Genomic DNA, 21156 nt, shown 5'->3' with positions numbered 1-21156 from the left:
TTTGTGGGGGTTTTTTTTTGTTTGTTTGGGTTTTTTTTTGTATTGTAGTGCTACTTAGGTGAAAGCAATGCAGACGTTACACTGGTGCTGTGGTGCTGTATATTGTAAAGGTGTGGGAGCTACAAAAGTCTAGCACCCTTTCAGTCTTGCTGGTTTGTGAAGTGCTGTAGAATCTTGTCAGCGCTCCGCAGTCAGCTGCAGAGGAACTGAAGAGGCACACGAATTTCATAGGCTAAACCATAGTTCATCAGGTCAGTTACCCTCTTATTTCTGCCATTTCCTAATGTTTGACTCTTTGCAGCTTCAGCATTCTTTTCGACAGTTTTTCAGTTTAGTTTATATTCTTTCTTGCACCTTATTTTCTCAGCAAATCTGAAGCTTGAAGTTCACTGGTAAGATGAGTGTATCAAATGAAGTTCTGCAGTCAGGGATCCGGCAATATTGAAATACTTTCATAAGTAACTTGTTTGATAGATGTAAGGGTGTGCTTATATGGCTCAGCTTTGTGTGTGAATGACCTCCTTCAGCTGTTATTTTTAAAAGAGCATCTACTGGCTTCTGCCATGGGTCAGGCCCCTGCACTTAATTAAAATTGGGTTTTGCTACAAAGAACACGATAATTTAAAAAATGCAGAGAGTATGTAGCGAAAAGAACTCTGGCAGTAGAAGAAAACGTAACATTGAAACAATGGGATACTGTAAGTTAAGCAGAAGTTGCAGCACAGTATTAGGTGTGCAGTTTGCATGTGGAATATTTCAGTATCTGAGAAAAGCCTGCCCATCTTCCATCACAATTATTACACTGCTGACTGTTCCATTTGTTTCCTGACCCATACAGCTCTAAACATGGAACTTCTCTTCCGTGTGCTTGCAATTAGTTCTTAAGAAATTTGCTCAGGCTCCATGGTTCCACTTCACAAATTTGTCTGCTGAATTACCTGAAGGAAAACTGTTTCTTCTTATTGTCATAGCATGTTGGAAGAGAAAAGCTTGTTGCACAAGATCCAATGAATAAACTTTCCTAGTAGTCTGGAAGGGTAAAAGGGGGTCAAAAGAGAAGGTGATGAGATACCCGTTAATCCTGGTTATGACAAGAACCCTTTCAGAAGTGGATGCTTCAGAGCAGAATAGAGTAGCTTCAGGTGGTACATCCACAGCTGTTGCTTCCCAAGTCTCTTGTAAAACAGAAGTGACCTGCTGTCAGGCAGTGAGGCTCTTATACTCTTGGTCATGTCTTCTGACTGTGCAGCTCCTGAAGTCACCATGGCTGCATAGGTGCTTTCCTCAGGAGCTGACTTCATGCCCTATCCTTGGAAACCTCAGGCAGGTGAGGTTTAGTGCAGCCTATGACATCCTCCCTACAACGAGGTTCATATGAAATTATTACCTTGAGCTAGAATGGTCATCTGCTATAACTGCCTGAAAACAGGTTTGTGCTGGGTACTGTAGACCTGAGATTCAATTCTTAAGACTCTAAAAGCAGGGAGAAATAATGGTGTTCTTCCCTCCCTGGTCCCATCTCGCCTGTTAGGAAAGGACGAAGCACACTATAGTGAGCTGAATCGCTGCCCTTCTGTACAGCTGTGCCCGTGGTGCTCACCCACCTGTTGGGGAGGTGCTATGGAACAGGAGCCAACCTGTTACGCTGCGGAATGCATGGGGCAGTGTATCGTGTGACGTTGCATCTGAATTTACTCTGACGTGGCACCACAGTATCACTCACATTGTTGCATGGGCAGATTGAAGCAAAAAACATATGCAGCTCTTAAGAATTCTCACTTACCCCGTTATTTAGCAAAAGATAATACTTATAGTTGCTGAATGTGCAATAGCAAAATGTGGCGAATGAGAACGCAGCCCTTTTTCCCTGCTCACAGGGAGGGAAATCCAATGGAATTGAAGCAGAGGCATAGGTCAGACCCGATGTCCTCGGTGCAGAAATTAGTTCTGTAGGAATTGCTGGTTTGTTTTTTTTGGGGAGGGAGGCATTGTTTTGTATGTGGTTTTGTGTGTGTGTGTGTTTTTAAATAGGAAATTGTGCTTTAAAATATTTTGGAAAACCTGGAAAGAAAAATCTTCATGATACTGGCTGCTTGTCTCATTTCTAGAGCGAACCGAAGACTGATGATGAAAATGTGCCATGAAGAAGTATTTCTGTTTTCAAGTTTCTTTTTCTGCTTGGGTTTTCAGGAAGAAGCTGGCAGTGCTAAATGTGTCCCTGAGTCCTTCAGATAAAAAAACAAATTTAAAAAAAGCGCAGAAAACCCCAGCTGTCATACCTGGACAGAAATGTGGGATGAGGAAGATAAGGCCCTCCGTATGAAAGTGTGGGTATAGGAAATGTCCAGCTGATATGCCCTTACTTCTCAGGGCCTGAAAAACTGAAAAGTCCTTGACTTAGTTGTTGCTTGGTAGTTTTTATACTAAACCCATGAACGTGTTATCAACATTGTTCTCACACTAAATCCAAAACACAGCATTGTACCAGCTACTAAGAAGAAAATTAACTCTATCCCAGCTGAAACCAGGGCAGATCTGTTAAGCTTTTTGTCCATAGTACCAGTGACGTTTGATTCTTCACTGTGCTGTTTGCAGTTCGCCTGTATTGTTTACTGTGAAAACTCACATTGCAATGCTTCCTTGCTCTTAGTTCCCAAATCTATGTTTGCAACCACTCATACAAGGCTTCTGACTGCTTCATTTGCCTCTGCCCAGACAGTGCTACCCGCTGAGTGCCCCTGTTCTTGTCTGCGTACGCAGTACCTGGAAGGCAGCTGCAGCTTTGTATCTGAGCTCTTGTTTGCATGTAGTCAGTGCTTTGAGTGACATATTCTGTCAAACTGGTTGCGCAAAAGGATATTTCTGAATGAGGTGCTTGCCTTCTAGCCTCTACTGGATCTTAAAGGGATGGTGGCTATTAGCGTATTGCAGCATAGTGATGTATTAAATACACTGGAGAATGGGAACACTTCGTTTTCTGAGATCAGGAGGCATGGTAGGAAAGAAGGGAGGAGAAAAATTCAGAAAGCTTAAATATAGCAGGGAAGACTTAAGAACAACAACATAGGGTCATTTCAACAGACTGATTCATAGCACTTTTCTCAGTGACAGAGTAGTTTGGAGGTGTGAAATGATAAGCGTAATTCTCATATCCCTGGTTTTGATTCTTCTGGGTGCACAGTTCCTGAAAATGCAATGGAAAAGTCGTGGATTTCCTCCTGGACCAACCCCATTTCCCATCATTAGGAAGCATGTGGTGGATAAATTTTAGAGCTGATCATGGCAGCCTGAAAAAGGTATGGAACTGCATATGTGAACTGAAGGTTACTGAGCAAAAACTGTAACAACTCATGATGGCTGTTGGCAGGCTAATGTGGTAGAAAGGAGAACCTAATCCTGAGAGAAGGTGAATTATGGAAGTTAAGTAAAATTTGCAGTCTAATTTATATGAAAACTAGTACGTGTACTAGTACTAGAACTAAGGACAGTAATTTTGCCTCAAAAAAGACTTTTTGTTTTTAAGGGAGGCTTTTTGCCTTGGAAGAAAAAAGCGTTTCTCAGATTTCTCACCAAAGGTGCATACAGAAAATCTATCGTGATCATTCTATCATGGGATGGAAACAACGTTGTATCCCACATGCAGCCAGAATGTTAGCTCCATTGTTTTTCTGAAGTCCTTTCTGAGAATTGCTCCTTGCAGGTGAGCTAAAGATGTAAAAGATAGGAAAAAGAAGGAACTGATGGAAAGAATCAGGTCCATGCTAAACATGTTAATACAGGTTCTTTCAGTACTCAACGTCCTCCACTGAGCCAAAACTCCATGAGAGAATCCAGCGTGTTGGTATATTTTTCAAATCGCAACCTTTCTTTAGGTGCCAAGTGCAACCTGCATGTCAGGGGGTAGGTGGCTGCAGCTGGAGAATGTTGGCTTCAGGAAAAGGGAACTTAAAAGATCTTGATGCTAAACTTTTCTGATGGGTACCTGTTCATCACTGTAGGAGGACAGAGCTGTGCTGGTTTTTTGCCTAGAATCAGGGACTTTGTCCTTGCTAAATGCCCACAGGGGTGCCTGAGAGCGGTCCCCATCGCTGCCCAAGCAGAGGTGGGATCTATGCTCAGATGCCTCAGTTGACAGTGCTTCTGTATCAGAGGGGAAGAGGTCCTGCCATTGGAACTTGGTCTGCAGTACTAGAAGGAGAGTTACACCGGGAAGTTCTAGTTGCCGGCTGAGGAAAATAAAAAATGAAAAATGTAATGAAGAATGGGCAGGTGAAATCTCACGTGAAACCTAATACAGATCTGCAAACACTCAGTTGAGGGCATTTTCCTAATTGTTAATATTGCAAAGGCAACACAGGTCAAGTTTTGGAGAGGGAGAGAGCATCTGTTCTTCTATCATGCATGGAGGGTTCCCAGAGAGTGCCTTCGCTGTGGTAAGCACTCACACTGCAAAACAAAACCACTGTCCCTTTTCATTTCCGGAACCCGTGAGTAATGTCATGGTGGAACAGAGCAGCCCACCATGTGCATTTTGGTTGATGTTTCTCCCATGGGTATTTTTTTGGCATTGATCTAACAGACAGCTGGCAAAAATCTATGGCAACATCTGTACCCTGTGGCTGGGTCACAGACGTGTGGTGGTGCAGTATGGATTCAAAGCTGTGAAGAATGTTCTCGCCACCAACTCCGAGGATGTTTCTGGGCGAGTACAGACCTAAATCTTCAACAGAGTGGCAAATGGAAAGGGTAAGACGTTCATATCTGTGGAAGGGCTTAATCCTTGACTTCTCCTCTCATGTCTTCCTTACTAGTAAGCCCTTAGTTCCCAATTCAACCATTCTGTCTGCTCAGGGTGAACGATACAGTTCTGCAGCATTATTCTGTTGTCTCCAGAGTCCCACTGTCACATGTGTATTTCCGAATCTCATCAGAGCAGCAATATTTGTGCCTAGCTAGGTCTTGCTTGCCCGTTCTTAGCGTTGTCTAACTGTGTGACCTGATTAGAAATAATCTGGAGTTTGCAGCCTCCTCTGCAAGCTGAGGCTAAAGTAATTCCTTATGCTCCCAGTTGTTTGTTTACAGCAAAAGCGGCTGTAAGGAGAGCAAGTGCAGAGCTGTTGAACAAGTTCTAGGCTTCTGAGAAGTCCAAAGGCACGGGAAGGTCACTGGAGCTTTAAATAGATTAGCCAGACATAGGTGCAACATAGCCTTGTTCAGAGCTTCTTATTGTGCGATCGTTTACATCAGACGTTGCTGAATTACGGTGGATGGAGAATAAAAAGGGTGGCATGTTTAAAACAGAAATGACTGAACGTGTTTCCACCAGCCTCTTATCCAGAGGATATAGAGCAGATGCTTTTATCCTGGTCAGGCTTTGTTGCCTGTGGGCTACGATCTAGAGAGCTTTAATTTGTAATTCTAGCTCATATAGAGAAAAACATCTTTAAAGAATATAGATGATTGTCTGGGGCCACTTCAGTCCATTTGGAAGGGTCTTTATTGCTGCCTTTCATCTGGGAGATGTGGAGTAAAGTAGCTGGGCTGTGACAAGCTGCCCTGGTGCTAGTGATTTGTAGAGGGATGGCTTTAACAAACAGCTGCAGCACAGCTGCGGGTTGGCATCTGCGACACAGATACCTGCCTGTTGGGCTGGCTCCTTTCTGCTCGCACAGGCTCCCAGGACAACGAAAGAAAAAGGGGAGACTTGTTCCAGGCTGTGGTCAAGCAGCTGTCTCGTGGAGCAAGCTGGCTTTCCCAGGGGAGAAGCATGGGCTAGACTGGTGAAGCGATTCTCCACCATGTGATTAAATTTTGTTATGCTGGGCTGTCTGCTAGAACACAGGCTCACAGCACAGCGGCCTGGGGTGCCTTCCTGTCCCACCGTGAGACCCTCTTGTCCCAGGGAGCTGTTTGTAGATGGGCTAAAGCCTGCTCTTCCTGCTCTGGTTCCTGCTGGGTGGTTCTTGCCCTGGTTTCATTGTCTTTCCAGGAGGGACCTGGGCCAGGACAAGAACTCACTCTCTGGTGCAAACAGCCTGGCAAAAGCAGTATCCCCTGAAAGCCAGAGACTGTGTAGCACAGGCAATGTGCTCCCAACTAGTTATCAGCTCTAGCCAATAAAGTTTTTCTTTTTGAAGCGGTACTAACAGGGAGATGCGATAATCTCCAGAAGGTTTGTGTAAAGTTAGAATCAGAAGCATAGGAAATGCTTAGACCTCCCCAACGATGAGTAGATTGGTGAGAGACACCATCGTATTTCCAGGCTGTAGAAACCTGACCTTAGTGTTCGTTGAGGAAAGCTGTCTTTGCCGCTCCTGCAGAGCTGACTTGTGGCAACATCTGCAAGAACACAATGTCCATATAGGCATGCTGGCAAACATAGCTTACCAGTAAGTATTAATTGTATGAGAAGATTGTATAACATAATAAATGAGATCTTATAAGACATCAGATGAGCTGGGCTGTAAGCCTTTCTTTGTGATTAGGGATTTAGATTAATTTCTGCTCAAAGCATGGGCAAATAGAAGGCAACACCAACCCACACTGTCTTTTACAGCTTGTAGCAGGCTGCTGGGTGGAGTTTCGAGTAAATAACCACTGTTCTTGGATGCTTCAGAAAGAACAGGAAGGCAGGTGTGTGAATCCTGAGATTGAGTGGGCTTTTTGCAGAGGTGAGAGTATATTAACCGAGGTTGTTTCTCTGTCTTTAGCAAAATAAATTAAAAGAACACTGCCCTGATGAGGCTGTCTTCATTATGAGCGGCAGCATGATAAAAATGGGACTCTTAGTGTGTATGTCTCTTACTATTATATGAACATTAACGTGACATAACATTGATTTTTCTTGATGGCTGAAGGTATCCTGGTCTCAAATGGTCTCATCTGGAAACAGCAGAGACATTTTGGAATTGGAACTCTCAGAAAACTGGGAATGGGGAATAAAGGAATGGAGCATGGGATACAAACCGAAGCCCGTTATCTGGTTGGGTTCTTCAGGGACAAAAACGGTATGCCATGGACAAGGTGCTTGGGAACTGCATTTGGGCTTTTGACATAGAACATTGTTTGCGTAACTCTAAAGGGTAGATACTAACTGGTTTTGCTCCAGAAAAGAATGGGTTTGGAGCACAGTTTAGAACTGTTTGTACAGTCAGACCTCAGCAATGTGTATTTTGGTATCAACACCAAGATCAAGATTTATTTTTTTAAAAAAAAGCAAACAAAAAAAGCCAAGGCTGGGAGTTAAAGACCTGAGGCCTTCCTGTCCTCATTTTTGAATGAGGTTTATCTTTCATTATGTTTGCTGGTGAATTTTGGGTGTTCTAGGGTAACAGTCTAAATAGCACAGACGACATGTATTATAAAACGTCATTGTGATCATGCTTCTGAAATAACAAAGGAGCTAAAGAAAGTGCTTTGGACATGAATGCTTATCTCTGTCTGCAGGAAGAGCTGACGACCCTTCCTTCCCCATTGTTCACGCTGTCTCTAATGTGATCTGTGCTGTGGTTTTTGGACATCGTTTCTCCCTAGAGGATAAAACTTTCCCCCAGCTGATTGAAGCATGCAATTGTATAGTGGCTTTTGGGAACAGCTACTTTTACTATGTGAGGAAAATGACTTATTTAATATGCAAATTATTTTATTATTGAGCACATTTATTGCACTATTATGCAATATAATTATGCTATCATATATTGTTATAGTTATTGCTTTATTTAGTACACATTAAATGCTGATAAAAATTCTGACTATGAATATGAACTGGACCTACAGTGTTTTGGGTTTGACATTGTTCAATTATTATATTAATATTATATTAACAATCTTCATTAGAATTTCTTGGCAAAGGTCACGCTGAACTTTTCTGTAATGGAATCATCAGTACTGCTAAGGTGAAAAGGTGGTACTCTGCATCGGAATAAAAGAGAATTTTTTTTCTTGTTTGCTAACGTAATTATATATAAGCATTTATTAATATTAATACATGTTAAATCTGTCTGTGAAACTGAATTCTTTTGTTGGTGAATTAACAGGGCAGATACAAGTAGAGTTATGCGGTCAGGCTAGGAAAGAATCCAGGGTGAAAACAGTGTTGTCTTTAATTCATGGTTTTAGTGTGTGTGATGTACCCAACACTTCTCTTTAATGCTACAGTGTTTTTCCTAAAGAAATTAATTCAGCAATTTAGCACCAAAAATGTTGACACTGTATCTCTACAATAGCCTTGTTCATGTAATCTAACTTACTGCATCTGTCTCGCTCCACAGATGTATGAAATTTTTCCACGGGCTTCAGAGTACCTCCCAGGACCTGCATGTAAAGCGGCATATTCCTCTGATTTTGTTCATTCTTTCATAAGGCAGGAAATTAAAAGCCACAGGGAAAGAGGCATAAGAGATGAACCACAAGATTTCATTGACTTTTACCTGGATCAGATAAAGAAAGTGAGTAATTTGCGCTGTATGGGACACAGATCCCATCGTAACAGATTCCCTGCACCTTTCCTACAGCCTACGGTTTTCTGTACATAGCAACATTATTACAGAGCTCTACAGATAGAGTTTAAAAACTCTGCTGTCGAACTCAAATACAAACTTTAAATACTTAGTTTAATAACTTGTTTTAGAAGTATAAATTAATTACGTTTGTTGTTATACTGTAGAATCCTTAGTGCAGGCTGAGCGGTGGGTGGTAGGGAGGACTTTGAGAAGGTGCAGATATTTGGATGGCTGGCTGATTCTGATTCTTTGTGTCTTACTAATATTTGCATTTATTATCTTTGTGCTTAGTAGTACTGTATGGTTTTAATACCAATCTTAAAATTATGGCAGTCTTTGCTCTGAAAAAAAAGCGTAAATCTTTTAAAAGGATAACATACTATATATGCAATAGATAGCTGAAATGAGCAAATGTGCAGATAGTGGCAAGGGTGGGATAAAACTACTTTGAAGTGGTTTTTTTTCAGATATCGAAGTTAGCAGCAAGGCAACAAGTCACTCAGAAGGCAGCATAACAGGACCTTAGGCACCTGACTCTTTCAACTGCACCTGTAACTTAACAGGATCAATGTACTTATTTGAGGAAAATATTTGCATAGATCTTTGTTTTGCTCAAGTATCTGCATTTTCTCTGTCCTCTAGAAAGACTGTTCATTTAGATATAGTGGACGCTGTCTGTCTTAGTGCTAATTGTTAAACAGGTATATGCCGTTTTACCTTTCTCATTGACACCTGTAGACTAAAAATGTCACCAGTTCTACATTTGAAGAAGACAACATGGTGCAGTCTGTTTTTGACCTTTTCCTGGGTGGCTCAGAGACCACTGCCACCACTCTGCATTGGGCTCTGCTCTTCATGGTGGTTTATCCTGACATCCAAGGTGAGTTGCAGACACAAACGTGGGTATGTTTCAATTAGAACAATTGTATGTTACACTTTTTTTTCTTTGTTTGGTTAAGATCAAGTTTTTTTGAAGATGAAGCTTTCTTCTTTTTTTTTTTTTTTAAGATCACATTTTTGAGCTTTGCTTTGAAGAAGCCAGTGAAATAGAAAATTTTCAGACAGAGATTTTAAAGTAATTTCAGGGATATTCAGCTTCTGATACTGTATTTTGTCTTGTTGATTTTCTTTGGATTGTTTCAGTACTGTAAGCATATAATGGAAGATACAGTCTGGCTGAAGACACTTGAGGTGAAATATGAGCTCGGGTTAGGGAAAAGTGACACTTTTCTGGTATCCAGAACGTGTAATAAGAATACATTGTTTGTCCTTACTGAGACACCATTTATATTTCTATATAATAAATATATTTATCGTAACATAAGGAAATGTTAAGCAGAGAAGAAAGATGAAAAATATGATGAAAATTCTAAAAATGGGGCATAGTTGTACAGTAGTTTCAGAATTTTTGAATTATTTGATACAGGGCTTTCAGAGATGATGAATTGCTGTGCCAAGTATGTGTTCTTGACCCTGGGGTTCAGAGCTAAAAATCCTTCTTTTCATGCTTTCGGTGCTAGAATGCTGGAAGAACAGAGCCTTATGCACACATATATAAATGTACCAAATTCCAATGAAATAAAAAGCAAACAAACCCTCTTAGATTACTAGCCTAACTTTTAAGCATGAAATTTGACCCTGAACCCTCCGAGACTGTATAAACTATGTTACTTACTGAAACCTGGATAACAGCCAAAAGAGATTAACAGTTGGTGTTGGTTTGGTAGTATTATCCTGTTCCAGTTCTCATCATTACATATGTGAATCAGCTTGATACGATGGCTCCCTTGCAACATGCCGATTAATGTGCTGTGAGTCTCTATTTAGCCGGAGTGAAAATAATAGCTTAACTGAATTGATCTCTTAATAAGTTCTTGCTTTATTTATAGTTCACTCCCCTTCCTTTAACTATGAAGCTCAATAAATCTGTTTGGCTTGTGGAAAGATGATCTGAACATAGACTCTATAAACTAGGAACTACTAGAGCGTAGTAAAATCATAACTAGAGTTGTATAAATGTATTCGCATTTTAAGACATGGTAAATATAAATTATTTACACACGGCAGTTTTTTACATTGTTACTATAATCCAAAAAGGAAATCAAAGCTCTGTTTCATGCAAAACGGTGTTCTTTTATCTATAATGGATTTTATTTTATTTTTTTAAGAAAAAATCCAGAAAGAACTAGATGCTGTTCTGAGTCCCTCCCATCTAATCTGCTATGAGGATCGGAAGAAACTGCCTTATACAAATGCTGTGATTCATGAGATCACGCGCTTTAGTAGCATTATTTTAATTACACTTCCTAGAGAAGCAGTGAAGGATACAACTGTTCTGGGGTACTTCCAAAGGTACGGATATCCTTTCTGTTCCGATGTGATCTTTGGCTGAGTTCAGTTCCCTGCAGCCATGTTTACCATTAATCCCCTTTCTCTCCAGTTCAGGACAGATGGGTGTTGGTGACAGCACTGGCAGACAGCGCTCGTCCCCTCCCATCCCCTCTGGCCTGTGACTTTGTCTCACAGTGAGGCAAAAAGCTCGCCAAGAGCACAGCTGCACACCAATGAAACTAGTGTGCTGTGAGAGCACTGCAGAGTCTTTCTAAGAGCCTGTGGTTTTAAAATAATTCATAAACGTTTGAGCTCTTATACTTTCAAAACGTCAGAGAATACTTACAAGAAATGTACAGTGGTGTCAATAGGGAAGGTGCAGCAAACCATTCATGTTAGGATATTGTCTGCCCTGCGGACAAATGGGAGATGGAATGATTTCTTCATCGGTGACGTCTGCGACAATACCAAGTGTCTACGCAACCTCATTCACTTGGGACTTCTTTTCTTATTATTACCTCTCTGGCATCATATTTGAAATGTAATGAAGATGTTTCCCCACAGCTTCTGAGCTGCCACCTAACCTCAAATAAAAAGCTTCTTCCAGCTTCTTCGGCGTGTCCAGCCTTTCCAACCTTAACCTCAATGCCAAACCTCCCCAAAGGCATGCATGGAGACATCTTCCTGCAACCCCCTCTGTTTGTCATGCACACCTTTCCCACCTCCACCTTCAGAAAGAGAATTTGAAATATACAATTTCATTTCTAGGGTGAAACCTGTCAAAACCTGTCAAAGCTTGTCAGAAGTAGGAAAGTAATTTTGGTAGATTTAGGATAAGGTCGTAAAGAACTGCAAACCATGCATTCTGTTGCATTTGCTAACAGAATGGGGTAAAAAAAAAAAAAAAAGACAGACACACATGAAGGAATACAGCAGGGAAATTCCTGAATCTGAAATACTGAAGTTTCTTTTCTTATTTACTACTTTGAAGAAAACCCACCTCAGAACAGTTTGAGATTAAAAGTTTTTTTCCTAATAAAATAATGTTTCATTTCTGCTGCCTCTCCATGTGACCAGCATGTGCTGAATTATAGCTGGAATCGGTTTGTGGTGTTCTTTGATGTGTGAGAGACAACTGAGCCAACATCATCCTCCTTTCAGGGCACTATAATTGTGTTACACATAGGCTCGGCTCTTTTTGACCCTGAGTACTGGGAGACACCTCACCAGTTCAACCCTGGTCATTTCCTGGACAAGGATGGAAATTTTGTGACCCGAGAGGCCTTCATAGCTTTCTCAGTGGGTAGGTGCACCAATAACTGAACCTGATTGTGTGGGTTAGATTGTGAGTGTAAAGCTGTGTTATTTTCATTGCAGAGAAGGCCAACTGCAATACATTCCAAACTATAGGAGCACGTGGTTTTCCCAGCCCAGAAAAATGTTTGATTACAAAAATAAGTTGTTTGGTAATTTTATAAACCTTTCACCTTAGACTTCTGTGAAAATGCAGAGAAGGTAAAAGAAGTAAGGCCCTAGAGTTGCCAATAATTTGGGGAATTGAGTCCTTGTACTGCTGTCCTCTGTCATCCTCTGACTATGTCAGGTTATGCTATTATAGTGGCTGTTCTGTGGCAGGCTGCTCTGCTGGAGCTGATTGACTTTGTATAAGTGCAGAAATGTGAAGGTGGATCACGTACATCCTAGATGGCTATGTCTTTTCTGGGGGGCTTCTGGAGTCATGTTTTCACCCAGTGTGTGAGTTTACAGAAGCTTAAACAAACAAAAGCTGTGGGGGATCATGCCAGGATGGAATAGCCTGGTTGTCAGAGCCCTCAGCTGAGACGTGGAAATGTCAGGCTCAGGTTCCTGGCCTAAACAGGGCAGAACAGAAATTTAAACAGTTGTTTCTTGCATCCAGGTTGAATGGCCTAACCACTGCGTTTCAGGGTCTGTCACTCTCTTTTTCTGACTGGAAATTATATCTTGGACACAGTTAATCGATAAATTGGGAAAAGATTTTTCTTTAACAAGTTGTTTTCACTGAAAGCATTATGTAGGAAAATATGTCATCAGATGTAGAATATCCTCTGTGTTCTGATTTTTCACTGCTGTTAGTGAAGAAAAGTCAGCCTGTACGAAGTGGAAGCTACGAGGGAACCTAAAGATGCTTTCTTGTAATTCTCATTGGAATCAAGAGACTGAAATATAGAATTACAGAAATAAAGAATTATAGAAATGGGGAGTCCTATAGATTAGGAAGGAAAGCATGAAACTATTGAGAAGCATCTCTGGTGTCTTTTTCTATAATCTGGGCAGATCCTGCAAAGAAGGATTGCTGACATCTCAGTTTGGTCAGTTCAATCTGAGGGGAGAACATCACATTCAGCAAAGCCTCTTGTTCCTTGCTGAGGCTGAGTGATGTTCTTTTGAAAAGCGGGGAAGCAGGTGCTGGTTACAGACTTCTGTGGGACTGACCGCTCTTTCCCATCTCCCTCTGCAGGCAACCGTAGCTGTCTGGGAGAGGTGCTGGCGAAGATGGAGCTTTTCATCATCTTCTGCAGCCTGCTGCAGACATTCAAGTTCACTCTACCAGAAGGAGTTAAGGAAGTCAATACAGACATTATCTTTGGGAGTACAATGAAGCCCCATCCGTATGAGCTCTGTGAAGTTCTTCACTAGGTTGCAGGGTATTACAGACTTGAGAAAGAGGCATTCCCACGGCTTTGCTAGCGTGCTGATCTTCTGTGCAGCTTTTACGTTTTTCATTTCCAGCTCAAATTCAGTGTGAATCTATCCTTGTTGTGTTATGTCTAAGAAGCTGGCCCTGAAAAATGCTTTGGTTTTCCTGTGTCTGAAAAATCTCTGTACGTTTTTTTTCCTGCTGTATTACAAATGAAATAAACACAGTAAATCATTACGGTGTCTAGTCTTACTAGAAACTCAACAGGAATCTTACTGGAGGGAAAAGGAACATTAAAGCGACATGTTGAGAGGTCTTCCCCTCGTTCCCACGCGTTCTCACATCTAGAGTGAGGTATAGAAATGCTCTTCCCAGAGGTGGTGGCTTTGGGCATTGCCAGAGCCCCTAGGTATGGTTGCGTGGGGGAGCAGAGTTGTGGAGGGATGTGCCAACTAGGTGTGAGCCAGCTGGTTCGTCTGTTTAGCCAAGAGCCGTGGGGAGATGATAGCTTGGATCTGGAAGTAGGAGAGCTGCAACAATGCAACCCTTCATTTGAGTGTGAGGCTAGTGACTCGGGCTGAAAGTGAAGGCAAACCTCTCATACTCCCTGCTGAAGAGTTGCAGAGGGGAGCCCCGCTGCTGGTGAAACAAAGTGGGTGTAAATGATAGCGGACCAATGGGCTGGCTGGCCTGAAAATGCTTTTTTTTTGCCTGTATTGTTGTGGTGCATTTGAGAAGCATTTCTATGAGAGAAGGAGTCCTCTCACTGAGTGGAGTTTGTACTGCTAATGGGCTACAGGAGCGTAGCTTGGCCGTGTCTCTTTATCGATGCCTAAAGTACCATTCAGGGGACGGCCTGCAGCCTTGCGAAGCAAAGCTTGGCACCTGCAAAGGAGGGGCTAGGCAGGAGAGTTACGTAGTGTTTCTTGAGAGTGTGTGAGAATCAAATCTCTTTGAGGGTTTCTTGTGAGGACAGGGCTGGTTGCAGACAGCCTTCCAGCAGGGGAGTAAAGGAGACTGTTAGCAGAGCTGCTGAGTTAAGAGTGCCTGCTAGTGAGGTGTGCGCATCGGGGGTGGTGTGGGGGTGGGGGGGGTGGTGTGGTGTGTGGAACTGTGCAGGACACAGCTGGCAGAAGCAGGAACAGCGCCCAAGCAGGGCTAGTGAAGAGCAAGTGCCGGAAACCACTCACACTGTGCGGCTGGCCTTGTCATCCAGCAAGATTTAAAAATCAAGGTCAGAGTGAGGGCTACTAGTGGATGCAGCAAATGCTTTGTTGCTCTACCAGTTTCCTTCCTTGAGGAAAAGACTTTACAACTGTTACTACAGTTACACGACAAAGACTAGTTGTCATTGCCTTGTTTATCCACCATGTTAGAGGTTTCTTTCTTTAATGTAATGCTGTTGGTGAAAAAAAAATTATTCATTTTTGTGAAGGACCTTGGTATCATAAGGTTTAGTGCTCTTTTTCTCAGGCTTCTGGGGGGGGGCTCAAATGGATGCTTTTGTCATGACTCCCATAGGTTTGAAGCTGGCACTTGCCACTAGTCAGAGTTTGGCAGCAGAGATGCCCAAGCTTAGCGGGTCAAGCTGATCAAGCTGATGTGGCTCCCCTGCTCTCTGGTCCATATCTGGCTCTGCGGGGCACTGCGTTGTGCTGTGTTGATGTAGATTCCGTCAGGAGTGGAGGGTGGGTTGTGCACTACTGCAAAACTTGGATTTGGTTTTCCTACTGCTATAAAGATAGTGTTACAAAAATGAGTATGAGGCGATTGGCTAGTTGGTGTCTGCTGTGTTTGACAGCCAAGTAAGTCTTGGTGTATTCGTCTCTGTGAGTATAGGAGGTGTGAAAGACTGAATAAGAGGTAAGGTTTAGGAACAGGTGCATAGGACCCATGTTACTTTAAATCTTTTTTTCACTTAAAGCCTCTTTAAAAAAATTCCCAACAGAGTTACAAGTTCTTTTACAAATTCTTACAAAGGACTTGTATCTCCATTGGGAAATTTTTTAGAGACTACTGGTGAAAAAAGGTTTTTATATGTTGCTGAATAGCATTTATGAATCTGCATTTCTTAATTGTCTTTCACCATACAGAGGTTGGCTGAGGATCCGTTGAGGTCTGAAGCCCAGAAGCGAAAGCTGCTGGTCTGGATTGCATTATTTCTGCTGTTGGTAGCTCAGTACTGGAATTTCATTTCCCAAACGTGAAGGTACAAACTGTGGTAGGCAAAAGAAAATGTGGTAGATAAAGCAAGAAAGTAGCACTGGAAGAGTTTTCACTCAGAAGTAATGTTTCTTTAACCAGCTTTAAACCCTGATTAACTCTGATTTTTAAATAGACCTACAAGTCTTGAGCTGTTTGAGACCTCTGCTCCGTGGTCTTAGCGGGACAAACCTCAGTAAGGAATATTTTGTGTTCATCTCTCTGGTTGCCTGGCACGACACGCTGTGGCTATCTCGTTCCTAATTCCTGTCTCAAGCAGCACTGGGCGTTCATACGGTTGTTACCATGGCCACTGTTTTAAAACTGTTATTCAGACCTGTGATTCACAAGCTGATGTCCATGTAGTCAGTACTGCTCCTAAGGGCAAACCTGCTCTTTCAGATTGTTTGTAATGCTGCAAAACGGTCAAGAAGAAGAGAAAATATACCTCAAATTTAACAACAAACAAGAAAGTATAATCAGTGTAAGAAAAATAAGAAATCAGTAGGAAGGGGTGAGTATACTGTTTAATTGGGGTCGCCTGGCGATGAGGGATGGTGCAATGGTCCTGGTTCTGCCTTTCATGTCCCAAAACTTAGCAATGCAGTGAACATCACATGAGATTCCACCACCACCCCACCACCCTCCCACCCTCCAAACTTGGTCCAGCTCTATCTGGTAAGTTTTTATGTTCCTTATTAAAGTAAAAGACAAAGGAGTCTGAACAAAATTTAGATAAATGGCTACAACATCTGCAGTTCTTTTGTAAGAAGGGGGTCAATGCTGCAGTCAGATTCCATCGTGTGAGTGGATAACGAACCCTGCAGATTGTTCTGCCTTATCCAGCCTGAGGAACTTCTTGAGCGGTGTGCTCTGTTAGAGCTTTTCTGCCAACAGGGTGGCCCTGCATCTCCAAAAGGCTGATAAAACTGATAAATTTCTAGTATCATGATCCTGTCCACAGAAGGGATTTCATCAGTGCAGCAATGCCAGTGTGGATGCAAATGTTTTTCACATCTCAAACCAACAGAGTTAAGTCAGCAAGTAAAATTTTAAGCACTGGCTTGACCTGTGCAATTCAGTGTTAAAAAAATTTCATTGTGCTGGAGTTGCCAAATGTAAACAATCTTAACTTTAATAAATTACAACCGGAGAAGCAGCGAATGGCTTTCATAAAATCTAATCAGAGTATTTAAAAAAGCCTTATAATTAACATTTAGCTGATCAACAAAAGGATTTAAGTTTTTATGTGCAGTTGACTGGCCCAGTCTGGTATTTTTGTTAACGCCATATTCTTTAGTAAAGATTAGTTTGTGATTAAAATATTGCCTATATTATTACAATATTAATATTTATATTTATTAAGTTACCATTTTGAATGTTTTGGTTTTGTTAGTATATGAAGCCAAATGTAGGGCAGGTGGACAGTATTTATTGGTACCATTACTGATAATTTGCATAAACAGGGATTGTAATTTCAGTGTCGTAGATGAATTTTTAGTTTGGTTTTTGGTTTTTTTCTTTTTAAATGGTGAGAGTCTTTGCACGTGTTGTGGTTTAACCCTAGCTGGCAACTAAGTACCACGCAGCTACTCACACAGTTCAAAACATGATTCCTTACACTTTCAAACACCTGAAGTTAGCATGTATTTGTGCCAGTTTTCACTGTTTGTTTATACCTCATTTTCTCATCTTTCCTTCTGTTTTGGTGTGTGCTGTGTTGCAGCCCTACTTGTTTGTTATTTCTACTCTTCTTAGCAAGGCTGCAGCTCATGGCGGTCTCATGCCTTGGAGCTCCTGACAGTGCTTTCCTCCTCTGGGCTGTGACAGCACCGAAGTCTCCTCCAAGAGGACTGATCTTCTCAAGATGGGCACCAAGATGGGGTGACTGATCAACGTTGTATAAAATTAAAGTTGTCTGCACTTAGTCCAGTGAAACCTTTTTTGTCGTTTCCCACCATGGCCAGCCTCAGCATGCCCTGTGTGCCAGGGAGTGTGCTTCCAGCCGGGGCAGATGCACTGCTTTTCTGGGCTGAACTTTAAGGGGGAAGCTCAGGAGGGTCCCGGTGAGGCAAAGACGTTGGTCTCAGGTCTGTGAAGGGACTGTGGATGTGGCTGCTCTCACTGGTTCCTTGTAAGCAGTACAACTCGAAGCTCAGTGTCTGGGTTAAGGGGCAGTGGCAGTGATGCTCCTCTCTCCCCTCTCCCCCCAGCAAGGCACCTCCCCTCATGCAGAAAATGGGGGAGAGCAGACGAGCACGTCGTGCTTCTGTGACTTCCCCTGGCCATGCGTGTCCTACTGCCGGGCATAGAGACCCTGCATGGCATCATGTAGGTACTTCAAGTTTGCAGGGAAGGTGCTGGGTGCAGGACCCTTTCCATCCCCAACTTTGGGGGGCTTGCAGAGAAGGCAGCTCCTGCAGATTGTTTCTGTTTTCTTCCAGAGCCCCTATACTGTGTCCCCAAGCAGTCGGTGTGAGCTGATGCAAGAGGAGCAAAGAGGAGGAACCTGTGCTCTTGCCAGGGACTGCCATGAATCTGGGCTACTGAAGACTCTCTCCCTACAAATTATAGGAGGCGTTGCCCCTCTTTGAGAGTCAGGTTTTGTTTGCATGCTTCTGCTGCTCTATTTCTCTTTAGCTGTTGCTCACCCCTCTCAGATGGCATCTAAAAAGATGTACTTTCTTTGCATCACTCCTCAGGGTACTGCAACAGGCAGGTGAGATGGGGAACGTGTCCTGAAACACTATTATTAGCCTGGGAGGGTGACCTCCCTCTCTGAGTATCTGGCTCTAGTGCTTCCCTGGAAGGCACCCTAGCAGCTATGTGCTTTGTGGGTGGGAGATGGAGATTAGTCCTGCAACTGAATTTGGGGCATGGAAAACAATGGGGTGCAGACAAGCTGCCATGAAGCTGGTAGGGCACAGGCCACAGCATGTTTCAGTTCAAAAGCCAAAGTACAGGGCAAATGGATCCTTTCCTCTGAGAGCAGAAAGGAAGGGGAGAGATGAGAATGGGTCAACAGCTGTCCTGGGGAGAGGGAACAGAGGAGGATTCGCTGGTAAGAGGGATAGCTTTCTGTTCTGCTGAGCTGTCAGCCTGCTGTCACCCCTGCCTCCCCAGGCATTCAATTCTCACTCATGGAAACTGTGGCAAATCGTGCATTTTATCAGGCTTCCCTCTTCCCTGTCCTCCAGCACCATCTTATCTGAAGAGGAAAGCAAGCTGTACGCCCTTTAACATCTTCTCCTAAAGACACGGCAAAGGTGTTTGGCAGCTGCCTTTCTAAACGCAAGCACTTCATGTATAGGCTGTGAGGTACCATCACCACAACATGGCTAATATGTGTGGAAAAGTCAGAGCGAGCCTGGAGAGCCAGGGGAGATGCAGAGCAGCCGGGCAGGATCGCTCAGAAGAGGTGGAGGGGCCGGATGGGGCTGCAAGCAGGCAAGGCAGGTGAGCCTCATGGGCCGTGAGGACATTCACAGCCCTTCTCCCAGCAATATATGTGGAATCTGTCATTTTTCTGTTCACCCTATGAAAGTAACAACACTGGGGAGAAGCCCCTTTTAGGTCTCACTGATAGGTCTTGCGGTCCATGTAGCATAGGTGCCCTGGGCAAGCGATCATATGGAACCTGGCAGAGACCATGCCATTGAGGACTCATGCGGAGCCTGGGCTGATCCTCTCGAAGTCTCCCACTGCCACTACCCAACGTGAAAGGCCTTGCAGGCTGCTCTCGAAGATCTTGAGCATGACTTGTGGTGGACTTGGGTCTAACACCTATCCAGGAGGGGTTGGGGGCATGAGAATCTGCACCACAGCAGCTGTGCCCTTGAATGTGGGTGGATGTGGGCTCTCTGGAAGGTGAAGCTGTGATACCAGCCTCTGCATGCAACAGTTGGGCACCTCAGCTGGTGTTTTCTCACACTCCCCCCCCCCCCCCCGGGATGAAAATCCCACTAAGTCAAGCACATCTTCTGGATGTTAAACAGCTAGTCAGCCAGGGCCAGTGCAATCACCATGACAAAAATCACTGTCCATGTTGTCTTCCTCACAGACAATGTCCAGGAAGGACAGAATCATTTCGTTTGGGATATCATCCCAGAACAGCTGCCACAGTCACAACTGTGACTCTTTCTTCTCCCAAGGAGACTTTGGCAAACAGTAAATTCAGAGTTGGGACCTGCTGAGATAAAGGGCAGTACCGCAAGTGAAGGAACTACAAGTCACACAAGTGGTCTCTGAAGTGGATAGTTTAGTTTGATTCCAGCTTTCAGTTGAATCGCTGACCAGTAAGACTGTGCAAATGTTAGCACTCTGCCCCACTTCTGGAGTGAACCAACTTGCTCAACACCTCACGACTTTTACTTTTAGCTGTGCCAGCTCTGTAAGTTTGGCATGTGAGCAGCTAAGCCATCTAGGTGACTTTCCAGAGTGCTATATGCTGCTGTCGAAGCCAGATGAGCTGAGACTAAGCTAGTGCTGTTCCTTGAGCAAGCGCAGAAGAAGCGCCAAAGCTGTGTTGTCCGCAATGATCCCCTTTGCCGGGGCACAGGATCTACCTCCATAAAGGAAAACCAATCCACAGCTCCCAAATGGAGTTGCTCAGTTGCACGAGAGCACTTGTGAAAGAAGCTCACGCAGACAGTTGTATGTCATCTTTACCCCTGCTGCAGGCAATGCAGTGGGAGTTAGCTGACAGGCATCTGGAGGGGGTGAAGAAATTTTGCTTTCTACTTGGTCATGAAGACCTTGCAGCCCCGCTTATCTGTGCAGCTGAATAGGGAGTGTGAGAACACTTTGGTGTTACGCCATTATAACCGTCAAACTCTTGTTACCCAATGATGGATTAGAGTCTTTTCTGTTTTATGTGCTCTAGGCACAAAATTAAAAGGTTCAGCCACCTCCTAAAGAGCTTACAATTTAAGCCATGAAGAAAAATAAACTACTAAAGGAATAGCAGAGAGCGTCAGAATCAAGCAATAATGTGAGGTGAGTGAAGGAGCAGTGCACATGGCTGATGCACATGATGGCTACTGATAAGCCTGAACTTTTCAGTAATCCTGCTGGCCTGGGTGAGTAGCCAACCCTCAGGACTTTTAAATTTTATTTCTCTGTTCTTGCAAGAGGCTGTTTATGAAACGAGTACTGTGGGCAGGGATTTTTGTCACAGCGACTGCCATGGCATGAGGAGGCATATGATTAACCTGCATTTTGTATCCCTTGGAGAGCTGACAGTTGTCAGATTTATCGCTGCAATATAATGGAATGATGTTATATATGCTTAAAAATAAGAACATTTCATTCTCTGGGGTGAGGAAATAAAGTGATGAAGAGGGAAGGACAGAGGCACAGAAGCTTCAATATCTTTTTCTCTATTTAGGGAGGTACCAGCAAAGCAAGATAAAGCAGATCTGTCCTCTGCCTATACAGTGGTTT

General features: G+C 43.2%; 2 protein-coding genes across 2 annotated transcripts in view; one reads left to right on the top strand and one right to left on the bottom strand.

Annotated features, from left to right (window-relative positions):
- Positions 1–21156, bottom strand: part of LOC102058086 (cytochrome P450 2J2-like) — a 119947-nt gene that overhangs the window by 14334 nt on the left and 84457 nt on the right. The window contains exon 6 of the mRNA XM_027804308.2: positions 11179–11244. The gene's annotated coding sequence lies outside the window, so the exon portion shown is untranslated. The remainder of the gene's footprint in view (positions 1–11178; positions 11245–21156) is intronic.
- LOC102049467 (cytochrome P450 2J6-like) lies at positions 66–13747 on the top strand. Its single transcript, XM_055723404.1, is given in 11 exon segments — positions 66–3244; positions 3246–3296; positions 4584–4746; positions 6858–7007; positions 7447–7607; positions 8271–8447; positions 9240–9381; positions 10670–10853; positions 11642–11645; positions 11994–12135; positions 13333–13747. Coding segments are annotated over 11 exon segments (1467 nt in total). The 5' UTR covers positions 66–3130; the 3' UTR covers positions 13512–13747.

The sequence above is a fragment of the Falco cherrug genome, chromosome 11 (genome assembly GCF_023634085.1).
Source record: "Falco cherrug isolate bFalChe1 chromosome 11, bFalChe1.pri, whole genome shotgun sequence".
Taxonomy (NCBI): Eukaryota; Metazoa; Chordata; class Aves; order Falconiformes; family Falconidae; genus Falco; species Falco cherrug.
Note: the sequence above shows the minus strand (reverse complement) of the source record. Positions and strands in the feature narration are given on the sequence as shown.